Source organism: Triticum urartu, chromosome 3A (assembly GCF_056163025.1).
Source record: "Triticum urartu cultivar PI428250 chromosome 3A, HENAU_Tu73, whole genome shotgun sequence".
Lineage (NCBI taxonomy): Eukaryota > Viridiplantae > Streptophyta > Magnoliopsida > Poales > Poaceae > Triticum > Triticum urartu.
This window is the reverse complement of record NC_141875.1, coordinates 597694864-597707353: the sequence shown is the minus strand read 5'-3', so window position 1 is coordinate 597707353 and position 12490 is coordinate 597694864. Positions and strand designations below refer to the sequence as shown.

General features: G+C 46.1%; 1 protein-coding gene across 1 annotated transcript; it reads right to left on the bottom strand.

Moving 5' to 3' along the window:
- Positions 1 to 9967: 9967 nt before the first annotated feature.
- On the bottom strand, positions 9968 to 10516 carry LOC147980713 (uncharacterized). The gene is made up of 2 exons (XM_087516941.1): positions 10355 to 10516; positions 9968 to 10276 (listed from the first exon to the last, which is right to left on the bottom strand). The coding sequence occupies exons 1-2, from the start codon at positions 10514 to 10516 to the stop codon at positions 9968 to 9970; spliced, it is 471 nt and encodes a 156-aa protein (XP_087373067.1).
- Positions 10517 to 12490: the final 1974 nt, after the last annotated feature.

Here is a 12490-nt window from a genome sequence, read left to right as displayed (position 1 = left end):
GTGGGGGCGCAACCCTCCCTCTCCCCTATATATAGTGGAGGCAAAGGGGCAGCCCAACACACGAAGTTCTTCCCCTGTTGGCGCAGCCCTACCCCTCTCCCCCCTCATCTCTCGTAGTGCTTGGCGAAGCCCTGCTGGAGTTCCGCGCTCCTCCACCACCACCACCACGCCGTTGTGCTGCTGCTGGACGGAGTCTTCCCCAACCTCTCCTTCCCCCCTTGCTGGATCAAGGCGTAGGAGACGTCACCGGGCTGCACGTGTGTTGAACGCGGAGGCGTCGTGGTTCGGCGCTTAGATCGAAATCAACCGCGATCTGAATCGCTACGAGTACGACTCCCTCATCCGCGTTCTTGCAACGCTTCCGCTTAGCGATCTACAAGGGTATGTAGATGCACTCTCCTTCCCCTCGTTGCTATATTACTCCATAGATTGATCTTGGTGATGCGTAGAAAATTTTAAATTTCTGCTACGATCCGCAACACTATCTAGCAGTGAGTTGGCCCTCCATCTGCCCGCCCTACTCCAAACGGCTGCCTCCTCTACGATCTTGGCGATCAGAGCCACGGCAGGAGAGCGTTGGTTCCTAAAAATCCTTGCGTTCCGTTCAATCCATAGGTTCCACCATACGAGCTGAACCAGGGAGCTCCAAGCTTTCCTCTCCTTTGATGGGAACATGCCATAGGGGTGGTCTGACCAAATCATCAGAGAGGTGGTGGTGGTAGAGGGGGCAAGGCCGAGCGACAGGTTGCATCTTCGCAAAACCCCTTGCCAGACCTGGACGGAGAACGGGCAGGAGGCGAGAAGGTGGGTGGCATCTTCCATCGGGCCAGCGCAAAGAGCGCAGGCAGGGTCATGCGGCCAACCCTTTTTGGCGAGCACGTCGGCCGTGTTGCAGCGTCCAAGGAGAGCGAGCCACCCGAATACTTTGCTCTTCCCAGGGGCGTCCGAATTCCAAATGAATTTGTCGAAGCTAGCCCGACAGCTACCCTCGAACTGAATGATATACGCCGATCTCGCACTGTAAACCCCATCAGCCGTCCATCTCCACGAGACCGAGTCAGGCTCCGTACTCAGCAAGGTCGAGCTGATTTCAGTCCAAAGGCTTATGAACTCTCTTGTGGCCTCCGGTGTGAGCATAGGCTGGAGGTGCCGGATCCATCTGCCCTCTTGCAGTGCTTGAGATACGGTAATGTTTTTCCTTGTGCACTGTCGAAAGAGGTGAGGGAAGCGCAGTTGGAGACAGACTCCGTTGTGCCAGGGATCCCTCCAGAAGGATAGCCGTGTCTCATCTCCGAGATGAAATTTGACGGAGGCATTGAAGAGGGCTCTAACTGTCGGGTCGACCGGAAGCTCGAGTCCGAGCCATGGATTGTTAGGGTCCTTCCAAGCTTGCCATAGCCATCGGACACGCAAAGCCACGCTGTGCTTGGCCAGGTCGAGGACACCGAGGCCACCGAATTCAGTCGGCCGGCAAACCAACTTCCAATTGGCGAGGCATTTGCCGCCCGAGGAAATCTCCTGCCCTCCCCAAAGGAACCCGCGGCGCACCTTGTCGATCAGAATTTAAGCAAACTTAAAAGGTTTGAATTTTTTAAAAAGTAATACACCTTATATTTTGAAACATAATGTGTAATTTTTTTAGGAAACCCAACAACACCGACGGCGTAGCAAAGCGCACCCAACCCTTCTAATCTAACTTTAAATATGAGGGGGACCAATAAACCAAGACACAGTAAGTACGTCTCTAAGATTCTTGTTCCGTTTAGATGGCTTGATCATTTGGCATGGCTTTACATGGAGAGTCTTATTTGATTTGACATGACGGTGCAACCTAGGCCGAGTGTATATTAGTGTTGCTCAACAACTACTACCTTACAACATCGACATGTAACGTGTCTCCATTTATGATCTGGATCTGATTTGTCAGCATGAGAGCGAAGTTTTGTTCCGTAGCGAACCAAAAGAGGGCAGTGGCCCATCCACCAGAAAGGGAACAAGGTCGATGCAGAATGGGAAATTAGCAGGACATCTCCAAACTCAGATACCGGTGGGAGTATTGCGCATGATAGGTGTTTACACGGCACCAACAGTAGAAATGTATTGTTCTAGAAGACCTACTCAAATGCTACAAGTCTTCGTGTAGAGCTCTCAACCAGGAAAATGTTCGGAACATATATGGAGTATGGTTAAATGTAGACTTCTAAAAAACGTCTTATATTTTGAGAATGAGGTAGTACTTCGAAGAATTACTAAATCCAGTTTTACAACCTCATATTATCGGCGATACGGAAATGAGTTTTGTCATCACAGAATGTACACTTGAATAACACAAGCACGGAAAGTTCAAGCCTTTCTGGTGGGAAAGAAACTCTGAGGGGTTCAACCATATCACCTGATTCTCCTTTCACGCGGTTGTTGTTGAAATTTCCAGTGCAGCAGGGGGCCGCTAGAAGACCACACCACAAGTGTCATTTGGTTGCCGCAGCCTTGAATGACCACGGAGCTTGGCCTGAATGAGATATGAAAAGTATATGCTTAGCATTTGGCAAAATGCACTTCATAATCTGTTCTAATAAAAACAGAATGAGTTCTCAAATCAAAAAAAAGGAGAACGGAAAAAAGAATGAGGTTTGTCCTGCGCTGGGCCTGAAGTTGGCTTCCAACTGGTCTGTATCTTTTCGTTGACTCTGGCGCGCCCCATGAATGAAAGAGGGCGGCGCGCCGGCGACGTACGCTAATCAATGGCTGGCAAGCTGCCGGTGTCAAGCACTGCACCTTGGAACTTCCCAACGAACTTTTCCGACTGGATTAAAGCCGCTTGTTGTAGATGAATGAATGGTTGAAAGGATAGTGTTATTCCCGGTACATCAGACTTCAAGTCCTAAGCTTGTGAAAACTACTCCCTCCATTCCATAAGAGCGCTTTTGACACTAGTATAGTGCCAAAAATGCTCTTATATTATAGAACGGAGAAAGTAATAAATTAGGCCAACTTTGTCGGTCTATCCTTAATATGGAATAAATTAAAAGGTTAAAATAAAAAGAAAGTCCAATAAAAGTAGGGTTAACTATCCTTTTGCTCTTAGTGGTGTCCATGTGCTCAGTTTTGCTCTCAGATGCGAATTGTTCTCAGTTTTGCCCCTAGTCCGAGCACAGCAACTATGACGAGGCCAAACGGCCATATTTGAGTCCATTCCGTCCGCCGGCGTTAGTGGTTGTGGGTCCGGAGCTTACACGTGGGACCACGTGGACGTGGGTCCCGAGCTTACATGTAGGCCCGTGCAACTAAATCCCCAAATCATTCTAGCTCACACCCATCCGCCCGGTCGGCTCTCCTGCGCCGCGGCCAGCACCTGCCCCGCCACCAGCTGCACGGCCTACTCCGCCGCTACCTCCCCGCGCCTATGCTCCACAGCTACCTGTGACGCCCACCACCTTCCTGCGACGCCACGGGTGGGGCGCCCGCCACCTGCTCGATCCGCGGCGCGGCCTCCTTCCGTGCGCCCGGCTGGAGCGCTCAAAGGTGAGGGGCTGCTGGAGCTATTTAAACTAGGAGGAAGAACCCTAGGGCGAAATGGTGAGCAGCGGCGACCCCGGAGTATTTGGCGAGGCAGGCATCGGGCCGGAGATCCGCCGCGTCCACGACTGGGTTCCCGAGGGGTAAGTCTCGCCTCTTGTTTAGATTGAGCTTATTTGTGCATTTGAACACTCGATTCGAGTAGGTTTGCCCAATTAGTGTGCTGATTGCGTCTCTGTTTTTCGCCGGTTAGGATGGAGTTGCGGTTTGCTTTCATGGTGCACATTAGAAGGGACCGGTACATGTTCGATGCAAAGGATAAGAAGAAATACCAAGGAGGTTTTGATTATCGGTTGCCAATGGCTAGTAATTGGAGTTTCGGACAATTTGGGGAGGTAATTTGTAGCCAATATCCTTGGGGTTTGCTTGATGAAGTGGTATACAAATACTATGATGGGGAAAAGAATTGGGTGTCAGTTAGTAATGATGAAGAGCTAGCTACCATGTTTGTTAGGCATAAAGAGAAAGATAATTTTCATGTGAGGCTGCAAGTTGATGTGCTTGAGCAGGCATTTGGACCTAGGATGGCGGGTGCAACATCTCGGGGAGAACCAAGTCATCATAATGGCATCTCTAGCCAGAACAGTTCAGTTGGTGCATGGCGACGTGGTGGCTCGACAAGTGTGGGCAACAGCAGTAGGGTCCCCCTTGAAGTGGAGCCTGATGGCTACAATTCTGGGGTTGATGAAGAGAAGCTATATTCTGATGTTATTCAAAATTTACGACGAGCACCTCAGACTGAAAATCAAGATGAGGCTCACAATGCAGTCCGTGTGGATGATGACGCGATGGGTGAGGACGAAGACCTTGCAGCTGTTGAATGGGACCCTTTGAACCCTCATATGGAAGAAGGTACAGTTTTTGCATCCATGAATGAGTGTAGAAATGCACTTGTGACATACTGCATCAAGGTAGAACGTACTTTCAAAGTTGACAAGAGTGATCAAGTACGTTACAGAGTGCACTGTCCGACTGAAGGTTGTCCATGGAGGCTGCTTGCATCTAAAATGCGTAATAGCACTAATGTTCAGGTCAAAGTGAAACCTTTTAAGCACACATGCCAGGAATCAACCCTTCGGAAGGATACAATCAGTAGAGCCAAGTCAAGATGGGTGGCAGAAGAAGTAAAGAAGTGGGTGAAAGAAAACCAGCAAGTGGGTCCAAAGGAATTGCAGAAGAACATCAAAATAAGTTCAAGATAGATTTACCATACATGAGGTTGTTCAATGGTAAACAACATGCTATGGATTCTATTTATGGTAACTAGCAGGAAAGTTTTCAATTGTTGTATTCATTCAAAGGTGTAGTGGAGAGGACAAGCCCAGGTAGTATTGTAGATATTGATCACCACACCGTGGAGTACACATTCAGGGGAGTGACAAAGACCAAGGAATGCTTTAGGAGGGTTTTTGTCTCCTTTGAGGCTTGTCGCCGGGGTTTTTTGGCAGGCTGCATGCCTTATTTGGCTATTGATGCCACTTTTCTCACAGGAACGTTTAAAGGACAGTTAGTAGCAGCTTGTGCAGTTGATGCACATAGTTTTGTATTTCCAGTTGCCTATGGTGTGCTGGAGACAGTGTCAGGAGAGCTGGACTTGGTTTTTGCATAATCTCCGCCGGGCTATTGCACATCCCAATGGGTTGGTCATTCATACAGATGCCTGCAAAGGTTTAGAAGTGGTCGTGGACAATGTGTTCCCTAGAGTAGAGCATAGGGAATGCATGCATCACCTTGCTGCAAATTTCATGAAGAAATTTAAAGGAAAGGTGTATACGGACAATTTATAGCCAGCATCTTTGACATGCAGTGTGAAGAAGCACAACTACCACTTGAGGCAGTTATACATGAATCCCAAAGTGAAAGAATACTTGGAAACACACCAATCCAAGTTATGGGCCAGAAGCCAATTCAATGAAGTGAGCAAAGTTGACTATGTGCACAATAATCTAGCAGAGTCTTTCAACTCAACAATCCAAAAACTAAAGGGTCATTATGTGGTGGATTTGCTTGACAGGATAAGGATAGAATACATGCAGAAATTTCATTATCGTGCAGGAATAGCCGAGGCAAAATTCATGGGCCACATTATCATCCCTGCCGTGATGAATGAACTGAAGCAGAAGACAACAGGCTTGGAAATGAACATGACTCTTTGCTCGGGTACCATAGCAGAGATATCATATTTGGATAAAGAGAAGAGGGAATGGAGATATCCAGTGGATTTAGAAGCTAGAACTTGTAGTTGTAGGCAATGGCAGATAACTGGGTTGCCATGCATTCATGCCTTGTTTTTCATCACTTCTCTCCCAGGTCCAGCAGGGAACATACAACAGTATGTGCATGATTACTACTCTGTTGCAAGGTTCAAAGCCACATATGCTTATGCCTTGCCTGCTATGGAGGGAAAACAACAATGGGACATGGTGGACCCTGGATTCAAGCTTTGCGCTCCAATTCTGAAGAGAGCAGCAGGTAGACCAAGGAAGAGTCGAATCAGACCTCGCAGCGAAGGAGCTGGACTTGGAGCGAGGAAGCGTAAGTGCACAAGGTGTGGTGGGTCTGGTCATTTTGGTAAGTATTGTGATAACACAGTAGATCCACCGTTCGGAGAGAGTTTCGATGAATGCTTCGATGAAAATGTTGGTCAGCAGCCGGTTGCCTCAACAGATGATGAAAATGATGGTCAACAGCCGGTTGCATCAGATGAGGATTTTGACGAGGTTCCAAATGATGATGGTCAACAGCCGCATGATTTTGACGATGATCCAAAATATCCTCCAAATAATGATTCAAGTGAGGCTCCAAATGGTGATCCAAGTGAGGCTCTAAATGGTGATCATGGTGATCCAAGTGAGGCTCCAAATGATGATCCAAGTGAGGCTCCAAATGGTGACCAACCTTCTGTTGTTGTGAGTTCTGCTAGGTATGTAAATCTTGCAAGGGTCAAGTACTACTGTACATCTATACCTTGACATGATCTCATTACCGTTTATGTTTTCCACAGCTCTATGGTAGGTTTGAAGAAGACGCGCAAGGTACCGACAACCAAGAGAAGAAGAGAAGAAACAATGAGCACAAGGTGCACGGGGAGCAAAGTGATGGCAAGAAGCTCAAGGAACAGACAGAAGCCCCAACGCTATCTATGAATAATTATGAAACATTATGAATAAGGGATGATGTTGTATTATGAAACATTTATCACTTGACATGTTGTATTTCTGTTGGATGATGTTGGACCTATGTTAGAAGTATGTTTGACATGATGTTTAAATATCTGTTGGATGATGTTTGAATGAGCACATGGTTTTTCCTTTTTTTGATTTTTTGAATTTTGTTTTGTTCATTTAAATTCTAGTCAAACCTAACTTTGACCAAGATTTAAACAAGTCTAAAACATCAAAATGAAAAACTAAGCCTGGATACTTCTTAGTCAATCCAAAATGAAGTTGTGGTGAGCTTTTTGAAATTTTCATGAAAAATGTGCTAAAAAGAGGGGTCCAAAGGTAGGGTAAACGGCCTCATTTCTAAGCAAAGTTTTTTTTCGACCTTGTCTAAATCAGCCAAATAACTTTCCTACACATATATTCTATATGTATAGACTATGTGCGCTGGTTTTTTCATTTTTTATTTTTTTAATTTGTTTTGCTCATTTGAATTCTGTCAAACTTAACTTTGACCAAGATTTAAACAAGTGTAAAACATCAAAATGAAAAACTAAGCCTGGATCCTTCTTAGTCACTCCAAAATGAAGCTGTGGTTAGTTTTTTGAAATTTTCATGTTCATTTCCCCAAAACACTTCTCTTCACTTCATACAAGAGAGTTTGAGATACTCGAGATATCATACAATACACATGAACTTATCATTTAAATGTATGTAAAGCTTGTCTATCAACTTAAATCGTTAGTATATGACATAAGAAGACTATGTGCGCAGGTTTTTTTTATTTTTCTGATTTTTATTTAATTTATTATGCTCATTTGAAATCTGGTCAAACATAGCTTTGACTGCTCCAAACCCCGCTAACCCTAGCGCTGAACAAGGACCATTCATCTAACCCTAGCGGCGATCAAGGGCCGTCGATCTAACCCTTCTAGAAGGAATCTGCGGGGAGGAGGGGGGTGATCCGCGATATGCAATCTGATTGGCTGGGAGATTGTTTTTTTAACAAATACCGGGCGCGCTGGATGGACCGTTGGGCCGTCTCGTTGTCTGGGCCTGAGACTGCAGTAAATAGCCCGTCTCAGCCTTTCCAGGCCTTGCATGCATGGAGGCGGCGACGTGGGTTTGCATGCGTGGCGGCGACGTGCATGCATGCGAGCGAGGCGCGCTAGGCGAGCTATGCTAGCGAGGCGAGCTAGGTGGTTCAGTGCAGTGGTTCAGGGCAGCGATTCACATGCACCGCCCGGTCAAAGAGCTATGCAGTGATTCAGATGCACGCACGCGCCCCATGCATCATTTTCGTGCAAAAATTTAAGTGTGCAAAACATAACGGATACACACACGCGTCCGGATTCACACACGCACCGTTCTCATCCTTTCTCTCTTCCTCTCCCACCCACAGGCCTATAAATGGGGTGCCTCTCTTCCTCTCCCACCCACAAGCCAGATCCGATCCTCTCCAACTTCAAACACCCAAGCGACCGAGCCCTCCCCAAGCGAGACCAAGTTAAGATGCAATTCAACGGGCCGACCTTCAACCGTCCGCCTGTCGTGCCGGAGCTGCGCTACCCACCGGGCGTGCTCGTGGAGAGGGAGCTCCATGTGTGGGCTATTTCAAGGTGGAGGGGTTCCGTTGAACTCACCCGCGCCTTCCTCAGAGCCGGCTATGCCCACCTCCCACGGGGCTCGCCGAGGATGTTCACCCTCAACGAGGTTCGTGACCGCGGCGGCATCGTCCTATTGCTCACGGTCACCTTCACCAACCCGTTTGACGCGCGCGAGCTCCTCGGCCAAGTATTTTGGTGCGGCTGCGAGGCCATCTTCTTCACCGTCTACAACATCTACACCAACTACGAGCGCATCTTCCCCGCTCCAGGCCAGATGCACTCCCTTCCCTACGACGAGGAGGAGGTGTGAAGATGAAGACGGTGTTGAAGGGGCGCGCGTGGCCAATGTGGAAGAAGAAGGTCAAGATGAAGATGTTCAAGCCCGGAGTCAAGCTCGTCATGTTTCGTTTTTTATTTTGTTTCTTTTCTATGTCGTGTCGTGTCGTGTCATGTTTCGTCATGTGTCTGTGAACTATCCGTGAACTTATCTAAGTTATTGCAATGGTACGGTGTGTTCCATCTTATCTAAGTTATTAGGGTTTATTATGTGTGTTAAAAAATGTCCGTGCCCAAACATATCATTTCTTCCCTAAACAAGTCATGAAGTTCGAGAACTTGTGGTTTTCATTAATGAAAATCGGAGGGGGTGAGAAGCCCTCTGTTTCTTTCAAACAAAAAGTCATGAACTAACATGCAAATTTATTCCCTTTAAATCCTAAACCAAGTGCCACTCTAACCCTAAACCAAGTGCCACTCTGACCAAAATCATGTGGTAGTGCAACATACATTTTCAACCTTCCAACCCTCCAAAATTTAAGTACAAAACAATGGAAAACCACTCTCACGCGTGTGCAAACATTCACGGTCTCACTATTTTTCTAAAAAAAATTCACAGTCTCACTATGTATACCTTCCTTCCCTACCCATGTCAAAGTCTTGCCATCTGTCCTAGCGGTTACCAGCGCAGCCCTAAACACCACAAACCCACGCGGTCTTGGGTTCGAGTCCCCAGCCGCACCAATTTTTTGTGCATTTCCACCCTTCATTTTTTAGACAAATTATGTTTTTCTCAATGTAATGCCCTTAAAAAATGTTCATTTATTTTGGCACCTGGCGTAAACCTCTACCAGAGCTGAGGCACATTTTCCATGACATTTTGGTCTTTGATTTAAATCACGGTGTATTTGAATTGGACTAATTAACAGCTCCAAAAAATTTCTAACCTTAATTGTTTGGCTCGGGAATAATTCAATTAGCTTCCACAAAAAGTTTCAGCATTATGATTTACTGCCTAAATTAAATCAGAATAGAAAACAAAAAAATACGCAAGAGAACCCCCGAATGGGCCTAACTGGATGCAGTTGGCCCATTAGTCTAGCCTGCACTTGGCTCTACGCTCTGAATTTGGCCCAAGAGCAACCTTTTTTTGGACAGAAAGGCAGAGCAGAGAGCTGCATTTCATTGATCAAAAGTTTCTGAATTCCTAATTTCTTCTCTTTTTTCCAACATATTTAAATGTTGGTCACTTCTTCTCTTTTTGTTTCAACATTTAAACAACTTTAACCAACATTTAAACTAGGTGAATTTCTCAAACAATTTCAAGATTACAAATTCCTCCATAATTCATGCCTTTCCATATATTTTCAACATTACAACCAGTGCGATTACCATACCTACAAATGCCCAAAAGTATTTGCAAATGGGTATTGGTAGTGCTTGATCTTCAAGCTTCCTCACCTTGTTCTTCAACATCCTAAGCTCAACAGCTAGCTCTCTGTCAGTGCGTGCTTCTCCCTCCATCTCTTCTTCCGGAGCTCGTGGTGCGGCCACTGCCGTTCGTGGCAGCATGCGCAACCATTCTTCATGCTCTTCTTGCAGTTCATTCATCAGAGTCTTGGCCAGAGCATCGACCCAAAGAAAGAAGCATGTCACCTGCATGAACACCAAATAGATCAACCCATTGCTCAAAGATCCCAACCACGAAAATGGTGCAATTGCCCCGATTCTTACCCCATTCTCGCTGCACACGTAGAACGGACGATTCTGGTTCCTCAGTGTCTGAGAAACCCTCCGATCAACGCCCGCCCGGCACCGCGGACAGATGAAGACAGGCATGTCCACACGCGCCCAGCTCTGCATCCGCGAGGTGGCGCGGGAGCTTGAGGAAGACATGGAGCTCGGAGCCAAAGGGGATCTCAACGCCGCCGCGCCCTCCACTGCTAGCTTCCCACCGCCGCGCCCTCCACAGCTAGCTTCCCACCGCCGTGCTCTCTCTCTCGCCGTGGTCACCGCCGTGCTCTCTGTCGCCGTGGTCACCGCCGCTGTCGCCCGCTTATATAGCACACCCGCCAACGGCTCTCTGATCAACGGCTCTCTGCTGGGTCCCACAAGCCACGCGTGCAATGGTCTGAATAAAATTGGCCGTCTCTGCCGCCTGGTCCCACCTGTAAGGGCCGAGTCAAAAGGTTGACCTGACGGAGATGGCAGAGTTCACGGAACGAGTCGGTGCGCACGGACTAGGGGCAAAACTGAGCACAATTCGCATCTGAGGGAAAAACTGAGTACATGGACACCACCGAGGGCAAAAGGATAATTAACCCATAAAAGTATATCAGAATCAATCCCTCCTATTAGATTTCAATAGAAGAGATAAATGCTTTATCGAAGGAAATAAGAAAAAAGGGTATGTTGCTACTCTTTTGAAAGAAAAAAAATAGGAATTCCTAAAGTAATGTCTAAACCCAAGGATTTCACAAATCAAAGATAAAGGATTCTAGAACAATTAAACACAATTTTCAATTATCTCAACAACAGAGTTGGATCAGATTTAGGAATAAAAATCAATTCATTTGAAATGAGACAAAGAAAAGAGTTTAAAGACGACTCAATTATTTTTAAAGGATTTTGGCTTCGAAGTTTGTCAGGCAAAATTAGCCCACTTGAGTCATGAGTATAAATGGAATTTGTTTTTTCTGTAAGGAAATTAATGCACGTCATAGTCTAATTTCTATTATTATCGACCGAAATTCGAATCATTTTCTCGAGCCGTATGAGGAGAAAACCTCCTATACGTTTCTAGGGGGGTTGTTTTGACATTGGTGCTCGCATTTTTCTAATTCAATGTCATGAAAGTTATATTATTGAATATCTCTTTCAAATACAAACCCAATAACATATATTTTTAGCATATACTTTATATTTTATGAGCCAAATAAATCGTAAAAATTTGATCCAAATACAAAAGAGCCTAATAAACCAAGACGGGGATGGTACTTTTGCGTTTCTTCTCAACTTCAATGGAAGAAGTATGATTTTTTTATGAATCAATCATTACTTGGTAGCCTTTCTTGTTGCAGAAAATATGTGTGGCATATGGAAAAATATATTGGTGACACATAATATGATGTGTATTTTTTCCTAAATGATTTAATTAGGACATAATTATTTTTCTTTTAGTAAAGGCATCAAAGGGGAATCTTAGATATTATTAATACTTCCTCCCTTCTGGTTTAGAGCATGGTTAATAGTATAGCCGACTACTGGCTATATATTATTGTCATGTCATCTATAGTCTTATAGTCAATATTTTTTTAGAAAAGGAGGATGACCCTCGGCCTCTGCATTTGGGCGATGCATACAACCACTTTATTAGTTATTCTCACAAGACCTTATAAATTCATACAATAGCAAGACTAAAGCCATCGTCTAAGCAACAACTGTCACTACACCTATCCAATTGATGAAGGGGCGCTGATAGCCTGAGCCTAATACCAAACAGACATCGCAGCCAAACCTAAACATCTAAGACATGAGGTCCCAACCAGGATGCCTGCCTGGTATGGGGCACCTACTAGTCCGGCGCACTCCTCAACCAGGATGCCTGCCGGGTATGAGGCCGCCGCAGCCACCTGCCACGAGTCCATCTTCAGAGCTGTACTGTTGCATCAACCGTGCCAGGTCTCTCTGCCATCAACGCCACCACGACGCCAGACAGCATCATCCTCCTGCGTGAGTCCATCCTCCCACATCGAACTCCGAATCTGCACTGCGCCACACTGTCAAGATCCGTCGCCATCAATGTATGGATGAAGCACCACTCCACCAAAGAAACCGTCTGTTGGTCCCGTGAAGCAAGGCGCAGCACCA